The 24429-nt window shown below is 41.1% G+C and overlaps 1 protein-coding gene across 9 annotated transcripts in view; it reads left to right on the top strand.

Moving 5' to 3' along the window:
- DENND5B (DENN domain containing 5B) overlaps positions 1-24429 on the top strand; it is a 210526-nt gene that overhangs the window by 114303 nt on the left and 71794 nt on the right. For all 9 annotated transcript variants that reach the window (XM_036864677.1, XM_036864675.1, XM_036864676.1 and 6 more), the window contains one exon: positions 24009-24196. In XM_036864677.1, coding sequence (XP_036720572.1) covers positions 24009-24196 — 188 coding nt within the window. The remainder of the gene's footprint in view (positions 1-24008; positions 24197-24429) is intronic.

Genomic DNA, 24429 nt, shown 5'->3' with positions numbered 1-24429 from the left:
ATCAAATTTAATATTTTAGAAATATCTGTAACTAGTTATTAGATAGACCATTCTTCCTCCCTCTGATCTGCAGTGCCACTTCAGTCATGTATAAGTTCCTGTATATGAAGTTCCTCTGTGTATTTGTGGGCATTCAGTTTATTCTGCCAGTTTTTCTGTCCCTGTAGTAAATCACGCTGTTGTAATTACTATAGCTTTAAAGTAAGTCTTGGTATCTTATAGGACAGTTCTCTTCACCACCTTCTTTTTACTGAAACTTCATTGAATGTAGTTTTGAGACAATTAATGTATTTAGACTGTTGAGTCTCCCCTCCATGAAAATGATATATCTCTCCATTTATAAGGGCTTTCTTTAATGTCTCTAGGTAGTTTTATAATAGTAAAGTAGGTGATAATGTGCAAATAATGATGGTTTTATTTCTTCTTTTCCAATCTTTGTCACCTTTATTTCTTTTGCTTGCCTTGTAGTACTAACTAGGCCTTCCAGTACAGTATAGAATGGAATTGATAATAACAGGCATCCTTGTCTTTTTCCTGATGTTAAAAAGAATGCTTTTAATGCTTCACTATTAAGCATAACATTTGCTGTAGTGTTTTTGGTAAATACCTCGTACCGTGTACCAGGTTGAAGAAGTTTCCTTTTATTCCTAGCGTGTTCAAAGTTTTTAAAAATTATGAATGCATGTCATATTTTATTGAATGTTCTTTCTGCATCAAGTAAGATGATTGTGTTTTTCTCATTTTAACCATTTATTAAGGTGAAAAATGTATATTCCACCCTTATATTCCTGAGACAAACCTGATTTGGTCATGGTTTTCAGATATGGCTTGATTTAGTCTGCTAATATTTTGACTAAAAGTTTTACATCTCCGCGATGAAGAGTGGCCCCCACTTCCCGCAACTAGAGAAAGCTCTCGCACAGAAATGAAGACCCAACACAGATAAAAATAAATAAGTAAATAAGTAAATAAAGGAGTTCCTTTAAAAAAAAAATAGACTTTAAAAAAAAAAGTTTTACATCTATTTTTTTATTGATTTGGCTTATCATTTTTATTCCTTGCACTATCTTATCTGGTTTTTGGTATTAAGATTATTCTAGCTTCATAGAATGAGTCGGAAAGTATTCCATTTTTGTCTGGAAGATAAAATGGAGAAGAATTAATTTAAGGTTCTTTTTTAAAAAATTATTTATTTATTTTTGGCTGCATTGGGTCTTCGTTGCTGCGCGCGGGCTTTCTCTAGTTGCGGCGAGCGGGGGCTACTCTTCATTGCGGTGCGCGGGCTTCTCATTGTGGTGGCTTCTCTTGTTGTGGAACACAGGCTCTAGGCATGCAGGCTTCAGCAGTTGTGGCACATGAGCTCAGTAGTTGTGGCTCTTGGGCTCTAGAGCTCAGGCTCAGTAGTTGTGGCGCACAGGCTTAGTTGCTCTGCAGCATGTGGGATCTTCCCGGACCAGGGCTCGAACCCCTGTCCCCTGCACTGGCAGGCGGATTCTTAACCACTGAGTTACCAGGGAAGCCCCTTCATTTAAGGTTGTAATTATTTGATCCATGACTATTTGAGGGAACCTGTCTGTAAACTGTTTGGTCTTGTTGGGAAGATGTTAAGTACCAGTCCAGTGTCTTTAATGGTTTATTTCGGTTTTCTATTTCTCCTCCCCCTTTTCCCTCCCACTCCTCCTCTGTCATCATTATCATCATCATCATCATCATCATTATCATCATCATCAACTGGGGACAAGGGTCAGATACTCTTATTATACCACAGACTACCCCCTGGTCTTTGATCACGATCCCTTAGAGCAAAAGAATCCTAATAGTTAAAAGATGCTGGCATAGTACCTGTCCCTTTGGCATTACTGCTTACTGTCTGTCGTCCTACTGCGTGAAAATGTCTCCCAGAGCAAGGCCACTGAGGTTTGCAGGGTTCCAGTACAATACATCTTCTCAGGTTCCAACTGCAGCAATATATGGCTTCCCCCTTTCAAGGCATCCGGTATAATTGAGCTAAGAGACAATGTCATCTCTTGCCCCGAGCCTCTTTCAAGGTGTTAATGTAATATTGGATTTCTCTTATTACCATAACTCATTTATTTACTCCTTTACCCTTAACTACTATTCCTCCTTCTTTCCGTTTATACCCAAACTTTTCCACCTTTGGAAGGGACATTAGGTTCGGCCATAGTACTGGTTTAGATCGCAGGCAGCAATAGTAGTCTAGCAAGTACCTCCGCCTCAGTTCACTACCATTCATATTAGGGTAAGGCTACATAGGTACAGAACTAGTGGGCTGTTTTTACCTCCAGGCATTACAGCTGCATTCACTGTTAACCCCCATTTTGCCAGATGGGGTGAAGGCACAGCCTTAGGCTCTTAGGAATTCTGACATAAAGGTTTAAAAATAGAGTTTCATCCCTGCTTCTGGCACTTGTAGCTGTAGTCCTGGTCCTGCATCAGGTAGGAAAAAGAAAGCTGAGGTGATGTGGGGAAGAAAATAAAAAGTATATTGTCATACCAGCATCCTTACCCCTTAGGAAGAATTGTAGTCATACCAGCATCCATCTCTATCCCCTTTTCCCCAGATCCACCAGAAGAACAGCGGTATCTATCTAGTGGGAACTCTCCCTTAGGCCCCCCTATGTTGAGTGTGAGCACACACTTGTGAAGGCATGAAAGTCAGCCCTTTATGCTTTTATCTCACACATTTTAGACAGCAGATGTTTCAACTGCCTGTTCTAATTCTCAATTAAACCATTACTGTGAGGGTGATAAGCAACATCACATGTCCATTTGATGTGGTATCTCTTCACCCACTGTTGGACACTGTGTGCTGTGAAGCGTGTTGTGTCCCATAGCCTGAAGATGTGTAACTTGGCAGCCCACGTTGGTAGAGTATCTTCTGTTCCAATCCTCTAATAGTATTTTAAGCCTTTGCATCTACTGCCTCATATGCAGAGCCCAGTCTGAAGTGTCTACTCCTGGTAGGACCCATTTATAGCCCCCCTCACCAGGGCCGCTGGCATTAATCCAGTGTAGTCTACTTGCTGGCTATATGTAGTAGGGCCTTCCCCCCTGGGGAGTCTTCCCCACAGCCATCTGCAGCCTCTGTCTCTCCTGTTGGCAGACAAAACAGTTCTTGTTGGCAATTTGTGCCTCAGAGGGTATAAGAGGATTATGTCTAGATTCAGCCCATCTCTGCATTGCTGCAGTCCCCCAGGTGGCCACTTGAAGGGAGTGTACCAAAAGGTCCACTTGGTGGTTACATCACCTCCCAAACCTGAAAGTGGGTTCTTCTGATGGGCATTAACATGTCCTACTTTAAAGTGGCCCATAATTCCCAGAGGGATTTCCATATGGCTGCACCTTATACAGGCATCCTTTTAATAGTCCAGTTTTCCGTTGCCCATGAGTCAGTAAAAACCCAAGCATATGGGCTTTACCATTGTTCAGTTCTTCCATCACTGCTAGGAAAACAGCGTGTAAGTCAGCCCACTGAGCCCATCTGTGTTTACTTTCTTTGATCAGAGTGGTGGCCATTCACCTTGCAACTGTCATACATAAACCAAGCAGCTCTTTGTTGGTCAGTTGAGAGGTATTTATACTGTTCAAGTGACAACAGAATCTGGCACCTCCTCACTCAGTTCAAGAGTCAGTCCTCTGGGAAAAGAGGCTCCTCATTGTATCTCCTCCTTGCCTTCTCCTCATAACAAGATCCTCTATAAATAATCTCCGTTTAATTATGGAACTCTTCTGTGCGCTGCCTTCCTCATTAGAGTGTTTTTCCGACATTACCCAAGACATCATGGGTATTTTGGGTTTCAAGATTATTTTGTCTTTCAGTCATAGGGGCAGTTTAGACTAACGTTCAATAGCAAGCTAGTAATTGCCTCTCAAATGGAAATGCTCCAGTCCATCATCCCAGTAGTTGTCACTGGGAGGTGCTCACAGGCTTTTGCCGTAAGCCCCAGTCTGTGCTCTATGTAGGGCTCCTGTACAGAGTTTGTCTGCCAGGCTCCAGCTTCTTGTCTATAACACTGTGTGGGCTCCGGCAGTCTTATTCCCATTTAGCATGATGTCTAATTAATATTGCTTGGATTGGAGAGCGATTGACATGCCATCTGTTTTACTTTGGGGGAAGGTGTTCGCCATTTAGACATAGTATCCATTCCCATAAACCATTCAGGTAAGCCTGTTTAAACATTCCAGTTTTCACCCAAACTTCCACCTTAATCAATCAACCTTAACTTTTTTCATATTCTCTCAATCTAATTGTAGCCTGTGTTAAGACTTCACCAAAGGGTTTTGGTATCACAGTGCATGAGGTCCCATCCAAGTAAAGGACTCCCAGAAACTTCTCCACTCCCTGACCGTTTTAGCCAGCAGGGGGTTTGAGCCAAGATTAATCTGCCTGACTATTGCCCCAGGTGATGTCAGGCCTGGTTTCTCATTATAATCATTGCTTTCCCTGTGTCTTACATGTCTCCAAACTGGGGTAAACAAACTCAACTTGCTTAGAGCCCTTTAATGTAGGGGGTCCAGCAGGGTCCCTTTGATCCACCCAGTCTCAGATAGTACTGTATTAAGACCTTTGTTTCAACCCCATCAATGTCAATGTCCATTTTATTCATCCTATTTTTTTTTAATCTTTTTATTTTTAAGATTTTTAAAAATTTATTTATATATTTCTTCCTTCCTCCCTTCCTCCCTCCCATCCCTCCCTCCCTCCCTCCCTCCCTTCCTTCATTTTTGACTGCGTTGGGTCTTCGTTGCTGCGCAGGCTTTCTCTAGTTGCAGTGAGTGGGGGCTACTCTTTGTTGCAGTGCACGGGCTTCTCATTGCAGTGGCTTCTCTTGTTGCGGAGCACGGGCTCTAGGCACGCGGGCTTCAGTAGTTGTGGCACGCAGGCTCAGTAGTTGTGGCTCGCGGGCTCTAGAGCTCAGGCTCACTAGTTGTGGCGCACAGGCTTAGTTGCTCCGCGGCATGTGAGATCTTCCCGGACCAGGGCTTGAACCCATGTCCCCTGCATTCGTCCCATTTCTTAATAACCATCCACAGATTTCCATCCTGCTGGGATGAGTCTCTTGACACCCTTCTTTCCTTTTCCTCTTTCCCACTTCTATCAACATTTGCTTTATTCACTCAGTTTCTTAATAACTGTTTAAAAATTTCCACCATGCTGGGACGAGTCCCTTGACTCTTTCCTCTGCCTCTCCACATTTTCTTTTAAATTAATATAATGTTTTTATTAGCATCTGCTAAGATTCATGAGGGGAAGCTGAGACAGGCTTCTCTGACTGTAAGGTTACATGGGTTGCTAATGCAGAAGGGGCCCACAGTATTTACCATGACCTGAGTAATGGGCATTTTCAGTTGTGAATATACTAGTTATCATAACACCAATCCCACACGGCTTACCTATGAATAACAAGGGGTGAATTCATCGGGGGTGTTCCACTTGACATTTTTAGGGGGAGTCAGGTAGTCCCCCTTCTTTGAGTAAACACTTTACAGCAGCTTTTATCCAGTGCACCAGGCTGGCTGCTCTGTGTCTGTACCATGGATAGCCATCTGTAATTGTCCCATAGTTAGCTGTGGGTCCTGCACCAACCCTTCCACTCTGCAGCATTTAAAAATGAATATACTGGGCTTCCCTGGTGGCGCAGTGGTTGAGAATCTGCCTGCCGATGCAGGGGACACGGTTTCGAGCCCTGGTCTGGGAAGATCCCACATGCCGCGGAGCAACTAGGCCCGTGAGCCACAACTACTGAGCCTGCGCGTCTGGAGCCTGTGCTCCGCAGCAAGAGAGGCCACGATAGTGAGAGGCCCGCGCACCGCGATGAAGAGTGGCCCCCGCTCGCCGCAACTAGAGAAAAGCCCTTGCACAGAAACGAAGACCCAACACAGCCATAAATAAATAAATAAATAAATAAATAAATCAACAGGCTTTCTGCTTCTGCTACCCAACTTTAAAAAAAAAAAAAAAAAAATGAATATACTGCTCCAGGGACTTCCCTGGTGGTCCAGTGGTAAAGAATCCACCTTATAATCCAGGGGGCACAGGTTCGATCCCTGGTCAGGGAACTAAGATCCCACATGCCGTGGGGCAACTAAGCCCACGTGCCACAACTACTGAGCTTGTGCACCTCAACTAGAGAGCCTGCGTGCTGCAAACTACAGAGCCCACATGCTCTGGAACCCGTGTGCCACAGCTACAGAGCCCACATGCCCTGGAGCCTGCGCACCACAACTAGAGAAGAGAAAACCCGTACGCCACAACTAGAGAGAAGCCCGCACACCACAACAAAGAGCCCATGCGCCGCAACAAAAGATCCCACGTGCCTCAAGGAAGACCCCGCGTGCCACAACTAAGACCCAACGCAGCCAAAATTAAAATAAATAAAATAATAAATAAATCTTAAAAAAATAAAATAAAAATAAAAATGAATATACTGCTCCTAAATTTCTCTCTTGGTCCTTTTTAGTAAAGCTTCTTCAGGAAGCTGGTGATGCCAACCTACAAAGTGAGACAGCTCCTTCACACTGAGCCCCGTGGTCTCAGTAGTTTCTTGGCTTTGCGCTTCCCAACCCCACACGTGAACTTTGGTGACCAGCAGTCTTGAGGTGCTCTTTGTTGTCCCTGAATAATTTTTCGCTTTTGGGGGCAGCTTTGAAGCTACTTGGCCCAGCATCAAAATCTGACCCAGCACTCTCTTTTAATTTCATTTTAGCTATTATAGCTAACAATAATCAAGGGATTGTATATTTCACTTTTTTCTTATTGGTTTGTATTTCTTTATGCATCCATTGATGCAATTCCCCAGGAGTTAGATCCATCAACAAATTCCATCGATAACTTTTACCTTCAGTCATTTATCTCAGCATAGCTGCTGCCCTACACCATGATTGATCATGTGGCCACCCAAGAGTCAAAGGTTCCTCATACCCTGCCCTGTTCCTCATCCTTTCTCTTCCTAAACCACATGCTTCTGTGAGCCTGTGTCATTCTACTGAATTCCACATTTTATGACACTAAATGAGAGCTTCTTTCCTCCCTGACACCCATCAGATCTGATATCAGCAATTTAGTTCACTTCTGACATGAACTACCTGGAGTTAACATCGGATTCCACAGGTTTAAGGGTTTGATCCTGCAAGACTACCCTCACTTCAGGCACCAGCCACAAATAGGGTGCCCAGGCTACCCACATTTCTGCCCAGCCAACTACGAATTCAGGATTTCCCACGACCCCACTTTCGGGGGGGGATTTTCCCACGAACCCACTAGAACGACTCACAGAACTCAGGAAAGCACTTTACTTACTGTCACCGTTTACTATAAAGGATACAACTCAGGAACACCCAAATGGAAGACATGTATAGGAGAAGGTATGGGGGGGAAGGACACAGAGCTTCCATGCCCCTCCAGGCACATCATCCTCCCTGCACCTCAGTGTGTTCACCAACCTAGAAGCGCCTCTATTTCTTCTTGAATCAATTTTTGTTCATTTCTATTTTATCTAGGAATAATTTTCTTAGCTTTCAGTTTATTGACATAAAGACTTAATATTTCCTTATCTTCTTAATATGTGCTGTGTCTGTAGTTTTGTCCCCCTTTTCATCCCTAATACTATTTATTTATGCCTTCTCTCTTTTTCCCTTGGTTGTTTTTCCATAAAGTGTGTCAATTATGGTACTCTTTTTATTTTTTTTAACATCTTTATTGGAGTATAACTGCTTTACAATGTTGTGTTAGCTTCTGCTGTATAACAAAGCGAATCAGCTATACATATACATATATCCCCATATCCCCTCCCTCTTGCGTCTCCTTCCCACCCTCCCTATCCCACCCCTCTAGGTGGTCACAAAGCACCGAGCTGATCTCCCTGTGCTATGCAGCTGCTTACCACTAGCTAGCTGTTTTACATTTGGTAGTGTATATATGTCAATGCTACACTCTCACTTCATCCCAGCTTACCCTTCCCCCTCCCCGTGTCCTCAAGTCCATTCTCTACGTCTGTGTCTTTATTCCTGTCCTGCCCCAGGTTCATCAGAGCCTTTTTTTTTTTTTAGATTCCATATATATGGGTTAGCATATGGTATTTGTTTTTCTCTTTCTGATTCACTTCACTCTGTATAACAGACTCTAGGTCCATCCACCTCACTACAAATGACTCAATTTCATTTCTTTTTATGGCTGAGTAATATTCCATTGTATATATGTGCCACATCTTCTTTATCCATTCATCTGTCGATGGACACTTAAGTTGCTTCCATGTCCTGGCTATTGTAAATAGTGCTGCAGTGAACATTGGGGCGCATGTGTCTTTTTGAATTGTGATTTTCTCTGGGTGTATGCCCAGTAGTGGTATTGCTGGGTCATATGGTAGTTCTATTTTTAGTTTTCTAAGGAACCTCCGTACTGTTCTCCATAGTGGCTGTATCAATTTACATTTCCACCAACAGTGCAAGAGGGTTCCCTTTTCTTCACACCCTCTCCAGCATTTACTGTTTGTAGATTCTTTGATGATGGCCATTCTGACTGGTGTGAGGTGATACACTGTGGTTTTGATTTGCATTTCTCTAATGATTAGTGATGTTGAGCATCCTTTCATGTGTTTGTTGGCAGTCTTTTTATCTTCTTTGGAGAAATGTCTATTTAGATCTTCTGCCCATTTTTGGATTGGGTTGTTTGTTCTCCTGATGTTGAGCTGCATGAGCTACTTGTATATTTTGGAGATTAGTCCTTTGTCAGTTGCTTCATTTGCAAATTTTTTTCCAATTCTGAAGGTTGTCTTTTCGTCTTGTTTATGGTTTTCTTTGCTATACAAAAGCTTGTAAGTTTCATTAGGTCCCATTTGTTTATTTTTGTTTTTATTTCCATTTCTCTAGGAGATAGGTCAAAAAGGATCTTGCTGTGATTTATGTCATAGAGTGTTCTGCCTATGTTTTCCTCTTAGAGTTTCCTCTAAGTGTCTGGCCTTACATTTAGGTCTTTAATCCATTTTGAGTTTATTTTTGTGTGTGGTGTTAGAAAGTGTTCTAACTTCATTCTTTTACATGTAGCTGTTCAGTTTTCCCAGCACCACTTATTGAAGAGGCTGTCTTTTCTCCATTGTATATTCTTGCCTCCTTTATCAGAGATAAGGTGACCATATGTTCGTGGGTTTATCTCTGGGCTTTCTATCCTGTTCCATTGATCTATATTTCTGTTTTTGTTGCAGTACCATACTGTCTTGATTACTGTAGGTTTGTAGTATAGTCTGAAGTCAGGGAGCCAGATTCCTCCGGCTGCATTTTTCTTTCTCAAGATTTTTTTGGCTATTCGGGGTCATTTGTGTTCCCAAACACACTGTGAAATTTTTTGTTATAGTTCTGTGAAAAATGTCATTGGTAGTTTGATGGGGATTGCATTGAATCTGTAGATTGCTTTGGGTAGTGTAGCCATTTTCACAATGTTGATTCATCCAGTCCAAGAACATGGTATATCACTCCATCTGTTTGTATTGTCTTTAATTTCTTCATCAGTGTCTTATAGTTTTCTGCATACAGGTCTTTTGTCTCCTTAGGTAAGTTTATTCCTAGGTATTTTATTCTTTTTGTTGCAATGGTAAATGCGAGTGTTTCCTTAATTTCTCTTAGAGATTTTTCATCGTGAGTGTATAGGAATGCATGAGATTTCTGTGCATTAATTTTGTATCCTGCTACTTTCCCAAATTCATTGATTAGCTCTAGTAGTTTTCTGGTAGCATCTTTAGGATTCTCTATGTATAGTATCATGTCATCTGTAAACAGTGGGAGTTTTACTTCTTCTTTTCCGATTTGGATTCCTTTTATTTCTTTTCTTCTCTGATTGCCATGGCTAAAACTTCCAAAACTCTGTTGAATAACAGTAATGAGAGTGGGCAACCTTGTCTTGTTCCTTATCTTAGAGGAAATGGTTTCAGTTTTTCACCATTGAGAGCGATGATCGCTGTGGGTTTGTCATATATGGCCTTTATTATGTTGAGGTAAGTTCCCTCTATGCCTACTTTCTGGAGAGTTTTTATCATAAATCGGTGTTGGATTTTGTCAAAAGCTTTTTCTGCATCTATTGAGATTATCATATGGTTTTTATCCATCAGTCTGTTAATATGGTGTATCACATTGATTGATTTGCGTATGTTGAAGTATCCTTGCATTCCTGGGATAAACCCCACTTGATCATGGTGCATGATCCTTTTAATGTGCTGTTGGATTCTGTTTGCTAGTATTTTGTTGAGGATTTTTGCATCTATGTTCATCAGTGATATTGTCGTGTAGTTTTCTTTTTTTGTAACATCTTTGTCTCATTTTGGTATCAGGGTGATGGTGGCCTCATAGAATGAGTTTGGGAGTGTTCCTCCCTCTGCTGTATTTTGGAAGGGTTTGAGAAGGATAGGTGTTAGCTCTTCTCTAAAGGTTTGATAGAATTCACCCATGAAGCCATCTGGTCCTGGGCTTTTGTTGGTTGGAAAATTTTTAAGCACAGTTTCAATTTCAGTGCTTAAGATTGGTCTGTTCATAGTTTCTATTTCTTCCTGGTTCAGTCTTGGAAGGTTGTGCTTTTCTAAAAATGTGTCCGTTTCTTCCAGGTTGTCCATTTTATTGGCATATAGTTGCTTGTAGTAATCTCTCATGATCCTTTGTATTTCTGCAGTGTCAGTTGTTACTTCTCTTTTTTCATTTCTAATTCTATTGATTTGAGTCTTCTCCCTTTTTTTCTTGATGAGTCTGGCTAATGGTTTATCAATTTTGTTTATCTTCTCAAAGAACCAGCTTTTGGTTTAAGTGACATTTGCTATTGTTTCCTTCATTTCTCTTTCATTTATTTCTGATCTGTTCTTTATGATTTCTTTCCTTCTGCTAACTTTGGGGTTTTTTTGTTCTTCTTTCTCTAATTACTTTAGGTGTAAGGTTAGGTTGTTTATTTGAGATGTTTCTAGTTTCTTGAGATAGGATTGTATTGCTGTAAACTTCCCTCTTAGAACTGCTTTTGCTGCATCCCATAGGTTTTGGGTCGTCACGTTTTCATTGTCATTTGTTTCTAGGTATTTTTTGATTTCCTCTTTGATTTCTTCAGTGATCTCTTGGTTTTTTAGTAGCGTATTGTTTAGCCTCCATGTGTTTGTATTTTTTACAGTCTTTTTCCTGTAATTCATATCTAGTCTCATAGCATTTTGGTCAGAAAAGATACTTAATACGATTTGTGACCCAAGATATGATCTATCCTGGAGAATGTTCCATGAGCAGTTGAGAAGAAAGTGTATTCTGTTGTTTTTGGATGGAATGTCCTATAAATACCATGTATGTCCATCTTGTTTAATGTGTCATTTAAAGCTTGTGTTTCCTCATTTATTTTCCTTTTGGATGATCTGTCCATTGGTGAAAGTGGGTGTTAAAGTCCCCTACTATGATTGTGTTACTGTCAGTTTCCCCTTTTATGGCTGTTAGCCTTTGCCTTATGTATTGAGGTGCTCCTATGTTGGGGGCATAAATATTTACAATTGTTATATCTTCTTCTTGGATTGATCCCTTGATCATTAAGTGGTGTCCTTCTCTGTCTCTTGTAACAGTCTTTATTTTAAAGTCTAGTTTGGGACTTCCTTGGTAGCGCAGTGGTTAAGAATCCGCCTGCCAGTGCAGGGGACATGGGTTCGAGCCCTGGTCCGGGAAGATCCCACATGCCGTGGAGCAACTAAGCCAGTGCGCCTACAACTACTGAGCCGGTGCTCTAGAGCCCGTGAGCCACAACTACTGAGCCTGTGTGCCACAACTACTGAAGCCCACGCACTTAGAGCCCATGCTCCGCAACAATAGAGGCCACCGCAAAGAGAAGCACGTCTGCCTCAACAACAAGTAGCCCCCACTCGCAACAACTAGAGAAAGCCCATGTGCAGCAGCAACAAAGACCCAATGCAGCCAAAAGTAAATAAACAAATTATAAATAAATTTTAAAAATAAAATAAAAAATAAAGTCTATTTTGTCTGATATGAGAATTGCTACTCCAGCTTTCTTTTGATTTCCATTTGCATGGAATATCTTTTTCCATCCCCTCACTTTTAGTCTGTATGTGTCCCAAGGTCTGAAGTGGGTCTCTTGTAGACAGCATATATACGGGTCTTGTTTTTGTATCCATTCAGCCAGTCTATGTCTTTTGGTTGGAGCATTTAATCCATTTACATTTAAGGTAACTGTCGATATGTATGTTCCTATTACCATTTTCTTAATTGTTTTGGGTTTGTTTTTGTAGGTCTTTTCCTTCTCTTGTGTTTCTTGCCTAGGGAAGTTCCTTTAGCATTTGTTGTAAAGCTGGTTTGGTGGTGCTGAATTCTCTTAACTCTTGCTTGTCTGTAAATGTTTTAATTTCTCCATTGAATCTGAATGAGATCCTTGCTGGGTAGAGTAATCTTGCTTGTAGGTTTTTCCCTTTCATCACTTTAAATGTATCCTACCACTGCCTTCTGGCTTGCAGAGTTTCTGCTGAAAGATCAGCTGTTAACCTTATGGGGGTTCCCTTGTATGTTATTTGTTGCTTTTCCCTTGCTGCTTTTAATATTTTTTCTTTGTATTTAATTTTTGATAGTTTAATTAATATTTGTCTTGATGTGTTTCTCCTTGGATTTATCCTGTATGGGACTCTCCTCACTTCCTGGATTTGACTTACTGTTTCCTTCCCATGTTAGGCAAGTTTTCAACGATAGTCTCTTCAAATATTTTCTCAGACCCTTTCTTTTTCTCTTCTTCTTCTGGGACCTCTATAATTCGAATGTTGGTACGCTTAATGTTGTCCCAGAAGTCTCTGAGACTGTCCTCAATCCTTTTCATTCTTTTTTCTTTATTCTGCTCTGCGACAGTTATTTCCACTATTTTATCTTCCAGGTCACTTATCTGTTCTTCTGCCTCAGTTATTCTGCTATTGATTCCTTCTAGAGAACTTTTAATTTCATTTATTGTGTTGTTCATCATTGTTTGTTTGCTCTTTAGTTCTTCTAGGTCCTTGTTAAATGTTTCTTGTATTTTCTCCATTCTATTTCCAAGATTTTGGATCATCTTTACTATCATTACTCTGAAATCTTTTTCAGGTAGACTGCCTATTTCCTCTTCATTTGTTTGGTCTGGTGGGTTTTTACCTTTCTCCTTCATCTCTGCATATTTCTCTGTCTTCTCACTTTGTTTAACTTACTGTGTTTGGTGTCTCCTTTTTGCAGGCTGCGTGTTCATAGTTCCCGTTGTTTTTGATGTCTGCCCCCAGTGGGTGAGGTTGGTTCAGTGGCTTGTGTAGGCTTCCTGGTGGAGGAGACTGGTGCCTGTGTTCTGGTGGGTGGGACTGGATCTTATCTTTCTGATGGGCAGGGCTGTGTCCAGTGGTATGTTTTGGGGTGTCTGTGAACTTAGTATGATTTTAGGCAGCCTCTCTGCTAATGGGTGGGTTGTGTTCCTGTCTTGCTTGTTGTTTGGCATGGGGCATCCAGCACTGGTCATTGGGTGGAGCTGGGTCTTAGTGTTGAGCCGGAGATCTCTGGGAGAGCTCTGGCCGATTGATTGATAATACGTGGGGCCGCATGGTCTCTGGTGGTCCACTGTCCTGAACTTGGCTCTCCCACCTCGGAGGCTCATGTCCGACACCCAGCCGGAGCACCAAGACCTTGTCAGCACACGGCTCAGAAGAAAAGGAAGAAAGGAAAAAAAAATTTTTTTTAAATAAAAAGAAAAATTAAAAAAAAATAGTAAAATAAAAAAAATTTTTTAATAAATAAATAAAAGAAGAGAGCAACCAAACCAATAAAGAAATCCACCAATGATAACAACTAAAAACTAAACTAAGATAAACATAAAAATCAGAAACAAATCAGTCACAGACAGCAAACACCAAGTCTACAGTTGCTCCCAAAATCTACCGCCTCAATTTTGGGAACATTTGTTGTCTATTCAGGTATTTCACAGATGCAGGGTTCATCAAGTTGATTGTGGGATTTAATCCGCTGCTTCTGAGGCTGCATGGAGAAATTTCCCTTTCTTTTCTTTATTTGCATGGCTCCTGAGGTTCAGCTTTGGTTTTGGCCCCGCCTCTGCATGTAGGTCGCCCTCAGGCATCTGTCCCCCACCCAGACTGGAGGGGGTTAAAGCAGCGGCTGATTAGGGCTCTCTTGCCATCTCAGGCTCGGGAGAGGGAGGCGAGGGAGGCGTAAGGTAGTCATAATTGGAATGCGGTGTGGCCTGTGGCGGCAGAGGCCGACATGACATTGCAATGGCCTGAGGCACGCTGTGTGTTCTCCTGGTCAAGTTGTCCCTAGATCTCGGGACCCTGACAGTGGCGTGCTGCACAGGCTCCGGGGGGGTTGGGAGGGGGTGTGGGTAGTGACCTGTGCTTGCACACAGGATTCTTGGTGGCAGCGGCAGCAGCATTAGCGTTTCATGCCCGTCTCTGGGGTCTGGACTGATAGCTGCAGCTTGTGCCCTTCTCTGGAGCTTGCCTAGGCAGTTCTCTGCCTTCTGTGGGCACACAGGGAGGGAATCCCCTCTCCTAGTGCACCCTGAAACAATGGTCTCTTGCCTCTTCGGCAGGTCCACACTTTTTCCCGGATTCCCTCCCGGCTAGCTGTGGCGAACTAGCCCCCTTCAGGCGGTGTTCACGCCGCCAACCCCAGTCCTCTCCCTGGGATCTGACCTCCAAAGCCCGAGCCTCAGCCCCCAGCGCCCACCTGTCCTGGTGGGTGAGCAGACAAGTGTCTCAGGCTGGTGAGTGCTGGTCGGCACTGATCCTCTGTGCGGGAATCTCTCTGCCTTGCCCTCTGCACCCTGTTGCTGCTCTCTCCTCTGTGGTTCCGAAGCTTCCCCGCAACTGCCCACCCCACCCCCATCTCCACCAGTGAAGGGGCTTCTTAGTGTGTGGAAACTTTTCCTCCTTCACAGCTCCCTCCCAGAGGTGCACGTCTCGTCCCTCTTCTTTTGTCTCTTTTTTCTTTTGCCCTACCCAGGTACGTGGGGAGTTTCTTGCCTTTTGGGAAGTCTGAGGCCTTCTGCCACCATTCAGTAGGTGTTCTGTAGGAATTGTTCCACAAGTAGGTGTATTTTTGATGTATTTGTGGGGAGGAAGGTGATCTCCACATCTTACTCCTCCTCCATTTTGAAGGTCCCCCACTATGTTACTCTTTTTAAAGAACTAACTTTTACCTTTGTTTGTACTCTCTTTTTTATCTTTGTTTTCTGTTTTATTAATTTCTGGTTTTGTTTTTTACTTCCTTTGGACCCATCCCACCCCCAGTATTAACATCTTAAGTATTTGAGTGTTATGTTAGTTACATCCCACAAGTCTTAGTATCTGGTATTTTCGTTATTCAATTCTAAGAATTTTTAAATTTTCATTTATTTTGACCATTTGCCTTTCTCCCTCTTTTTTTTTTTTTTTGCCTTCTTTTGAAATAATTGAAACGTTTTTTCTCATTGCAGTTTTTTTTAAAATTTAATTATTGTAGGTGTTATATGCTCTGTTTCTCTTTATTAATGGTAAACTTTGAAATTTTAACATGAACACTCAGTGTTATGTTAATCGGAATCTTTAAAATACAGATACTCTAAAAATGCTTTGACTCCAATCACCCCCATCATGGCTTACTTGTTATAGTTGTTCAAAATTTTGATAATCCCTCAAATTAGGTATATTTTATGTACTTGATTTTGCTTAAACTTACTCATAATTGCCATTTTAAAAAAATTCACATTCGATTTTGTATCTTAGGTATTTCTTCTGGGATTAGTCTCCTTATTCCTAAAGTGTATCCTTACAAGTTCCTTAAATGAGGTGGCATTCTCTATTAGATTTCGTTCGTCTGACAATGTTTTAAATTTGTCCTTGTTTTTGAAAGATGGTTTCATTGGATATTAAATTCTATGTTGAAAGTTTTTTTTTTCCTCTCTCTCTTAGCATATTATATTCTACTGTCTTCTGGTTTCCATTGTAGCCATTGAGAAGTCATTTATCACAATCACTCTAATTGTCATTCCTTGGCCAGAAGTCTATTTTCATTCTGGCTATATATATGATTTTCTGTTTGTCTTTGGTGTCCTGTATTTTGACTGTGATTTATCTAAATGAGAGTTTCTTTATTTGTCCTGCTTGTGAGTCATTGTGTTTCCTGAAATCTAGGGTTAATATTTTTCACCAGTGTTGGAAAATTCTTAACCATCTTTCTAAATTTTACTTGCATCTGTCTTTTTTCTTTTTTATCCTCCTGAACTTTAATTAAACGTGTTATTCTGTCTTGCTCAGTCTTCCATATCTCTCAACCTCTTTTTCTGTCTCTTTGTCTCTGTGCTGTATTCTGGTTGATTTATCTCCCACCTTATAAATTCTCTTTTTATCCACGTTTAATCCATAGTTAACCCTTCCTTTGACATTTTATTTTTTATTTATTTATTTTTTAAATTAATTAATTAATTTATTTTTTTTGGCTGTGCTGGGTCTTCGCTTCTGTGCGAGGGCTCTCTCCAGTCGTGGCGAGCGGGGGCCACCCTTCATCGCGGTGCGTGGGCCTCTCACTGTCGCGGCCTCTCTTGTTGCGGAGCACAGGCTCCAGACGCGCAGACTCAGTAGTTGTGGCTCACGGGCCCAGTTGCTCCGTGGCATATGGGATCTTCCCAGACCAGGGCTCAAACCCGTGTTCCCTGCATCGGCAGGCAGACTCTCAACCACTGCGCCACCAGGGAAGCCCCCTTTGACATTTTAATTTCAGTGGTCCTATAAATAGTCTTACTCCTAATTCTTCCTTTAATTTCCTTAAACATATTAAACATACATATTTTATATTCCTTCTCAGGTAAATTCAGTATCTCATGAGTTGAGGATTGAGGGTTTATTCCTCCAGGAAGGGTTTGTATTTTCTTTCACCAGGCACCTGAATTCACTGGCAACACAGGTTTACTTTAAGTTAAAATTCTCGCTCTTAGTCTTTCTTTGGGCCATACAGATAGCATGAGAGCCCCAAACATCCTTGAAAACTAGCCAGTAGGTAGGAATTCACAGGGAGGCTTTTTTCCCCCTTCCTCCCTGGGCCATGGCCAGGGCCAAGACAGACTACTTTCCTTGGCAATACAGATTTTGGTTTTGTTTTTTCCTTTCTGCAGGTTTTTGCCCTTTTAGGTCTAGCTTTTTGCAAGAGGATCTACCATCTTAATTCCAGCCCTTCTTGGACTTTGTCCCTCAACATGCACAGAAGTAAAACCGAAGCTCTAGGCCACCTTAGATCAGTAAACACTCCAAAGACAGCCAGATGTTTGAGGTTTACCACACTGGACTCTTGCTCACATTTTGTTCCCAGCCTCCAATGACTTCCCTTATTTTTATTTTTTTTTAAATTTATTTATTTTATTTATTTATTTTTAACTGCATTGGGTCTTCATTGCTGCACGCGGGCTTTCTGTAGTTGCGGCGAGCCGGGGCTACTCTTCGTTGCGGTGCACGGGCTTCTCATTGTGGTGGCTTCTCTTGCTGCGGAGCACAGGCTCTAGGCATGCAGGATTCAGTAGTTGTGGCTCGCGGGCTCTAGAACGCAGGCTCAGTAGTTGTGGCGCACAGGCTTAGTTGCTACGTGGCATGTGGGATCTTCCCAGACCAGGGCTCGAACCTGTGTCCCCTGCATTGGCGGGCAGATTCTTAACCACTGTGCCACCAGGGAAGCCCCAACTTCCCTTATTTTTTTTGGCAAATTCATAGTCACGTATTGGGTGTTATGTAGCTATTCTATTTACCATTTGTAGATTAGTTTTGGAGTCCTAGTCTACAACACTGCCATAAATAGAAATGTTTAAAAAAGATCACTGAACTAAAATTAAAATGAACAGATTGATTGTGACAGTTATTACAGAATGTAACAACTGCTAGGCATATTAATGTAACTATTAGTAATATAAAATAGGAAAATAATCCAGATCTTTTTTCTCTTTTACCAACAATTACCAATTATATTTAACCTACATTAAATAATTTAAGTACATAGTATGTGCATAAATACTTTGTTTTTGTTTTAACCTTCATTGAAGCAATAAGATACTACTTTTCACATATCCTCATGAGTGTTAGAAAATTATATTTTTATGAAGGCATAGATATATATATTTATAGGAAGCTATATTTTATTTAAAATTATGAATTAAACAAGACCTTTTAATTTAGAAAACAGTTCTCAATGAATATATAGTTCATTGCCTATTTTGCAAGCCTATTTGACTTTGAAACATATGTATACTTTTTTAAAAAGTCATCTCATATCAAATAAATCCTTTTCAAGTCAGATTCAAATTATTTATTCTCATAGATCCATTTTGGGGGGATTCCACTTCCCACAGATTATTTCCATATAGATTATATTCAGCAAGTTTTAAAAATTGTGGTATGAAAAAAAACCCATAAATTTACCATCGTAACTATTGCTTAGTGAAAAGTTCAGTAGCATTAAGTATATTCAACTGAAACTCATACCCATTAAACAATAACTCCGCATTTTGCACTCCTCTTAGCCCCTTCCTGACAACCACCATTCTTTGTTTGTTTCTATGAATTGACTACTTTAGATACTTCATGTAAGTGGAATTATACAATATTTGTCTTTCTTTGACTGGCTTATTTCACTTAGCATAATGTCCTTAAGGTTCATCCATGATGTTGTAGCATATGGCAGGATTTCCTCCCTTTTTAAGGCTGAATAACTTTCCATTGTATGTATATACCACATTTTGTTTATCCATTCATCCATTGATGGATGCCTGGATAGTTTCCACTTTTTGGCTACTGCGAATAATGGTACTATAAACATAGATGTACAAATATATCTTCAGCACTCTGCTTTCAGTTCTTTTGGGCGTATACCCAGAAGTGGAGTTTCAGCAGGTTTTTAGTACTTAGCTGCTTCCTGCTGCTGCCAAACACACTTTGGTTTTCCGTGTTGATAATATAGATATACTTTTAATAGCTTCAGTATATTTCATTATATAACTGGCCATAAATCTAACCCTTTTGTTAGTTACTTAGGGTATTATAAATAGTTTATTGTTATAAATGACACTTTATACATAAGCGTCCATGTACATATGTTTTTGTATATTTATGTGATAAATTACTAGAATTGCTGGGTCAGATGATCTGTATATTTTTTAAGCTTTTGATAGATATTGCCAAGTACAAAGCTCTAGCAATTTATGCTGCCTTTATAAGGCAATGTATGAGAATACCCTTTTCTCCACACCTTTGCTGTGATTTTCTTTTTAATCTTTGTCAATCTGATTAAAGCAAAATGTAGCTCACTTTTCAGCCATCATCGAGGGTGATTTTTTTTTTTATGTTCATTTGAATTTGTATTCTGCCTTTTGTGATATCTTTGTGAACTAGGAAGATAAGCTGAATTATGCATGGGTCCAAGCCCTTAAAGCCAGCCTGGCTCAGTTAGTAACCAGTCACTGCCTTGGGTTAGTACATGTATAATCTTTCAGCTGCATCAGGTTGTTCACCAGAGGTGTGCTGGACACCACCATCCTCACACCTCCACTGGCAGTGCTTCGCAGTATGTAAACCCCGATAATCATGGCGTTTTCATGGGGCATTGCACCACCAGCCAGCGCTGGACCTGCTCTGTGTCACTCAGCCATCTCCTCAGCCTGCAACATGGGTCCTGAGTGCCCCCAACGTCAGCTCCAGCCCCAGGCCGCTGGACTGTCCCCACGGGGCCGACCTTATTCTCCACAGTGATGCTGGTGGACAGGGGCCGAGACCCGGGGATGAGACAGTGGAGGCCAGGCCATCTCAGGGTCTGTGCCTGTGCCACTGCTAGGCAAATTTTTGGCAGTATGTTTTATTGTATAACATAGGCAAGCATAATGTCCAATAGTTTTATTTCATTTTACATGTCTTAGATGTTAACATATTAATTTATTAGTACACATTTATTGATCACTCACTATGTAGTAGGTCCTGTACCAAGTGCTAGAAATTCTGAGATTAAAAATATAGTCATTGCGGGCTTCCCTGGTGGCGCAGTGGTTGAGAATCTGCCTGCCAGTGCAGGGGACACGGGTTCGAGCCCTGGTCTGGGAAGATCCCACATGCCACGGAGCGACTAGGCCCGTGAGCCACAATTACTGAGCCTGCGCATCTGGAGTCTGTGCTCCGCAACAAGAGAGGCCACGATAATAAGAGGCCCGCGCACCGCAATGAAGAGTGGCCCCCACTTGCCGCAACTAGAGAAAGCCCTCGCACAGAAACGAAGATCCAACACAGCCATAAATAAATAAATAAATAAATAAAATTAAAAAAAAAAAAATATATAGTCATTGCTCTCGAGCAGGTGATGGTTAGTAGGGAAGAGCGGAGAGATAAATGAATAGATAATTATAATTGAATTTTAATAGTTTTAGTGAGAGGAATAATTAGTGTGATGGAAATAGAGATGGGGTACTGTGGAAGCATGTGGAAGGGACTCTAGTGACGATAAGAAGTATTCACGGAATGCTTTCCAAAGGAACCATTGCCTAAGGAAAAAGTGGAACTTAGCCAGGTACTGCAAGTGGAAGAGACATTCTGGGCAGAGGGAAGGGGTGTACAGAGGCACAGGGACCTGTGAAAATATTTCATGTTCAGTAAATGAATTTTAAGCAGATGATTTGACTGTATATGTGGTGGTAAGAAATGAAGCAGGAAAGGGCCAAATTATGAAGAGCCTCATATGCCATGCTGAGGCATGTCTTAAATATGGAAACTTATTACACATTCATCACTTTGAGTATCAAAGAAAAAGTAATTTTCCAAATTATTTAAATTTTTTAAAACATGCTTAAAGAAGAAAACTACCTTTTATTTCTTGATTCAGTTAAAAAGAATTGTCTTGTTTCTGCTAAGTAACTGCATTATTAAAGTGTATGGCGTTTAAACCAATCTTGAGAAAGCAGAACTGGAAAAAAGAATAGACATAGAACACCCACAAGTTGGTGGAATTGTGGTGAAGGAAAAATAAACCATGTGTATCAGTCTTTCATGTCTACTAGAAGAGGGGAAAACATATAATTTATTTTCACTTCCCAAGTGAAAGTTTACCATAATCAAAGCAAGAAAATAGCCCAAGATGCTGGTTTCCATTCCTTAAAGAATTTGTGTTTCCATGAGTTGAACATTTTCCATCAACAGTAAATAAAGTAGCCAAGCTGCTAGGGATTTGGTATGACGGCTTAAAACCCTCTGCCTTTCAGGATAGGTCCAATCAGGAGACAGATTAAACCACACAGTAATTTAAATAGAGGAATGTAATAAGAAGAATTATTAAACTATAATAGGAAACTATAAAGACATGAAGAAAACTCTAAAGGGTACCCTAGGAAGGACAAACTTGGAAGGGGACCCACTTCCGAAGGCTGAGGTTCATATCTCATTCAAGAAAGTGTGGTGGCAGCTCATTGGATGGTGGAGGTCAGTGGGTTGCCTGGGCCAGAGCTGATCCTCAGTCACCAGGCAAGCAGAAGACAAACCTCCCAGGTCCAAGTGAGCTGCGGCTGGTGAGCAGGCACACAGAAGTTGTCAGGGCGCCAGGTGGCTGTGAGAGACGAGTGTGCCGTATCTGCATTAGGAGGGCCCAGTCACTGAGGCTGCCCGCTCTGGGCGTGTGGCCGGGGAAGTGGGCCACCAGATGTCCTCACATATCCACACCAGTGATCAGCCATGCAGAAGGAGCAAGAACACACAGAACACTGCGCCTTGCCCACTACGCTCGAAAACCAGGGAGGAGAAGCGCTTCCTCCTGCAGTGTCTCTCCGCTGTCCTCTACTGGCAAAGTTTTCCGGTGTGTTCACTATAAAAGAGAACATGGGGCTTCCCCGGTGGCACAGTGGTTGAGAATCTGCCTGCTAATGCAGGGGACATGGGTTCGAGCCCTGGTCTGGGAAGATCCCACATGCCGCAGAGCAGCTGGGCCCGTGAGCCACAATTACTGAGCCTGCGCGTCTGGAGCCTGTGCTCCGCAACAAGAGAGGCCGCGATAGTGAGAGGCCCGCGCACCGCGATGAAGAGTGGCCCCCGCTTGCCACAACTAGAGAAAGCCCTCGCACAGAAATGAAGACCCAACACAGCCATAAATAAATAAATAAATAAATAAATTTTAAAAAAAATAAAATAAAAAATAAAAGAGAACATGCGTACAGTCCAGTCCATTTTCATAGACCACCTATGGAGTGATTTGGAGCTCAGTAAATAGATCAGTAGATAACTGGCACAGGATCTGACTGCTTAAAACCCTGAACCTTTCACCTGTGTCTGGCTTTTAATTGAGAAAGAAAGAAAAAAGCCCCTGACACCCAGGAACTGATCTAGCTCTCAGCTCAGCCTCCCTGTCACTGTAGACTGATTGGATGCTCATAGCTGAGCCATGTTGTTCTTAGAGCATAAACGGTCTCACGGGACCACCCACTCCAAGCAGGGTCACTGTGCAGCCCACAAAATACCAAACACCCTCTTCCCTCAAGCTGCCTGGTATTTGTTTTTTAGAAGTATTCCTGTAAACAGGTTTTCACCTAAAATTTTATAATGAACCAAATAAGGAAAATTTTAAATACATGTAGGCTATGGATAGCTGATGATTCATGACCAAAATCCCATTGTAGACTATTAAAGGTAGTCATTTACAGATTATAAAACAACACAAGAAAAATTTCAATGGAAAACATCCTGCTTTTGCATGGTTGGGTGTTCTTTGAGTTTGATAGGAACCAAGTAGCATCGGATCATTTTTCCCTTAACCTTTTAAAAAAGACTTCCCCAGAGTCTTACTCCCCCAGATTTTACTGTATTTATGCACAATAAATTCTGTGAGAGAATTATTACAATTCCACAATATCCATTCTGAAAACCAAACTTTTTTTGGTAACTCATTTATCGGCAAAATCAGATCTGAACCAAAGTGACCCTATTTAAGTTCCTTGAGTATACTGGGACACTCATATAGTGCTGCAGAAACATTAATGTATTTGATTACAGGATGCTGCCCTGGATATTTCAAGTATGTGTGGTATGCACAATATTACCTTTCTAAATTAAAAAAGAAAAAATCTGAATTCTGAAACACGTCTGCCTCTGAAGGTTTAAGTAGGGATATGGACACATGTATGTATAGTATCCATGGCAGAGTGGTTTTAGAGGGCACTTTATTTGTAGCTGTGTGAGTTGATGAATGTTAACTAAACTTATTGTGATAATTTATTTTGCTGTTTATACATATATCAAATCATCATGTTGTACACCAAATGTTATATGTCAATTATATTTCAGTAAAACTGGGGGGTGGGGGTGAGAAGGCACTTTAATACTGTGGACAGTTTTTAGTTTTGATAAATTAGTTCATGTAAACAAAACACAACAAAAAAACCAACCTCTAATTTTCAGGTAGCTTTCACTTTGTCCCTAGATTTGAGTTGGAGGTTAATGTAGGAAGTGTGACTATGAATGCATATATCTGTTGATTTCTTGTACCCACAAAACGAAGGCTAAAATAAATATAATAAGAATAACTGTAGGCTATAGCCATGATCATTTATACAAGAAAAACAGAGCCTCTGAATTGAGGGTTGCATAGATATACATGTATATAAAAAGTGATCAGTAGCAATATTCTTACACCTTTTCAATGGGAGAAGTGCCAAGAGCAATTTTATTAGTTCTTATTTGCTTTGCATTTTGAGGGAGTGTCATTTCACATACCAGTGTTTTCAGAAGCAAAGAGCTTACTGACGTTTCCCACCTACTCATACCCCCTTAAAACTATTCAGTGAAAACATTTAACTCTTTAATTACGGTGGAATAGAGCTGACCTCTTTTCTGCATGGTCATGAAGAAATATTTTACTTATTTATTAGCACACGAATTTTTTCTGGAAATTGATATTTTCAAGCTTAATGCAGTGATTATGTTTTGATTTGTAATCTTCCCCTCCATTTTTGTTGTTGCTGTTCTGTACAGATTATCAACGCCTGATGACTGTGGCGGAAGGCATCACCACACTTCTGTTCCCATTTCAGTGGCAACATGTTTATGTGCCCATCCTCCCTGCTTCTCTGCTACATTTTCTTGATGCTCCTGTCCCTTATCTGATGGGCCTTCAGTCAAAAGAAGGAACTGACCGTTCTAAGCTAGAACTTCCTCAAGAGGTAAAAACTGACAATGAACGATGAAACACTTGCTGTTTGTTGATTTAGGTCAAGCCCACTTTTGTTAGATAGCATTGTCTTTGTCTGAACTGAGTCTCTGGCTATTCTGAATCTTCCAAGTAGGTCTAGGGCAGAGGCTCAGCTATAGAATGCAGATCCTGACTCCTGATGGTTATTATATGACATAGTCATTAATTAAACATGGATCAAAACAGGACAGTGGCAAATTTTCA

Source organism: Balaenoptera musculus, chromosome 10 (genome assembly GCF_009873245.2).
Source record: "Balaenoptera musculus isolate JJ_BM4_2016_0621 chromosome 10, mBalMus1.pri.v3, whole genome shotgun sequence".
NCBI lineage: Eukaryota > Metazoa > Chordata > Mammalia > Artiodactyla > Balaenopteridae > Balaenoptera > Balaenoptera musculus.
This window is presented reverse-complemented; position numbering and strand designations above follow the sequence as displayed.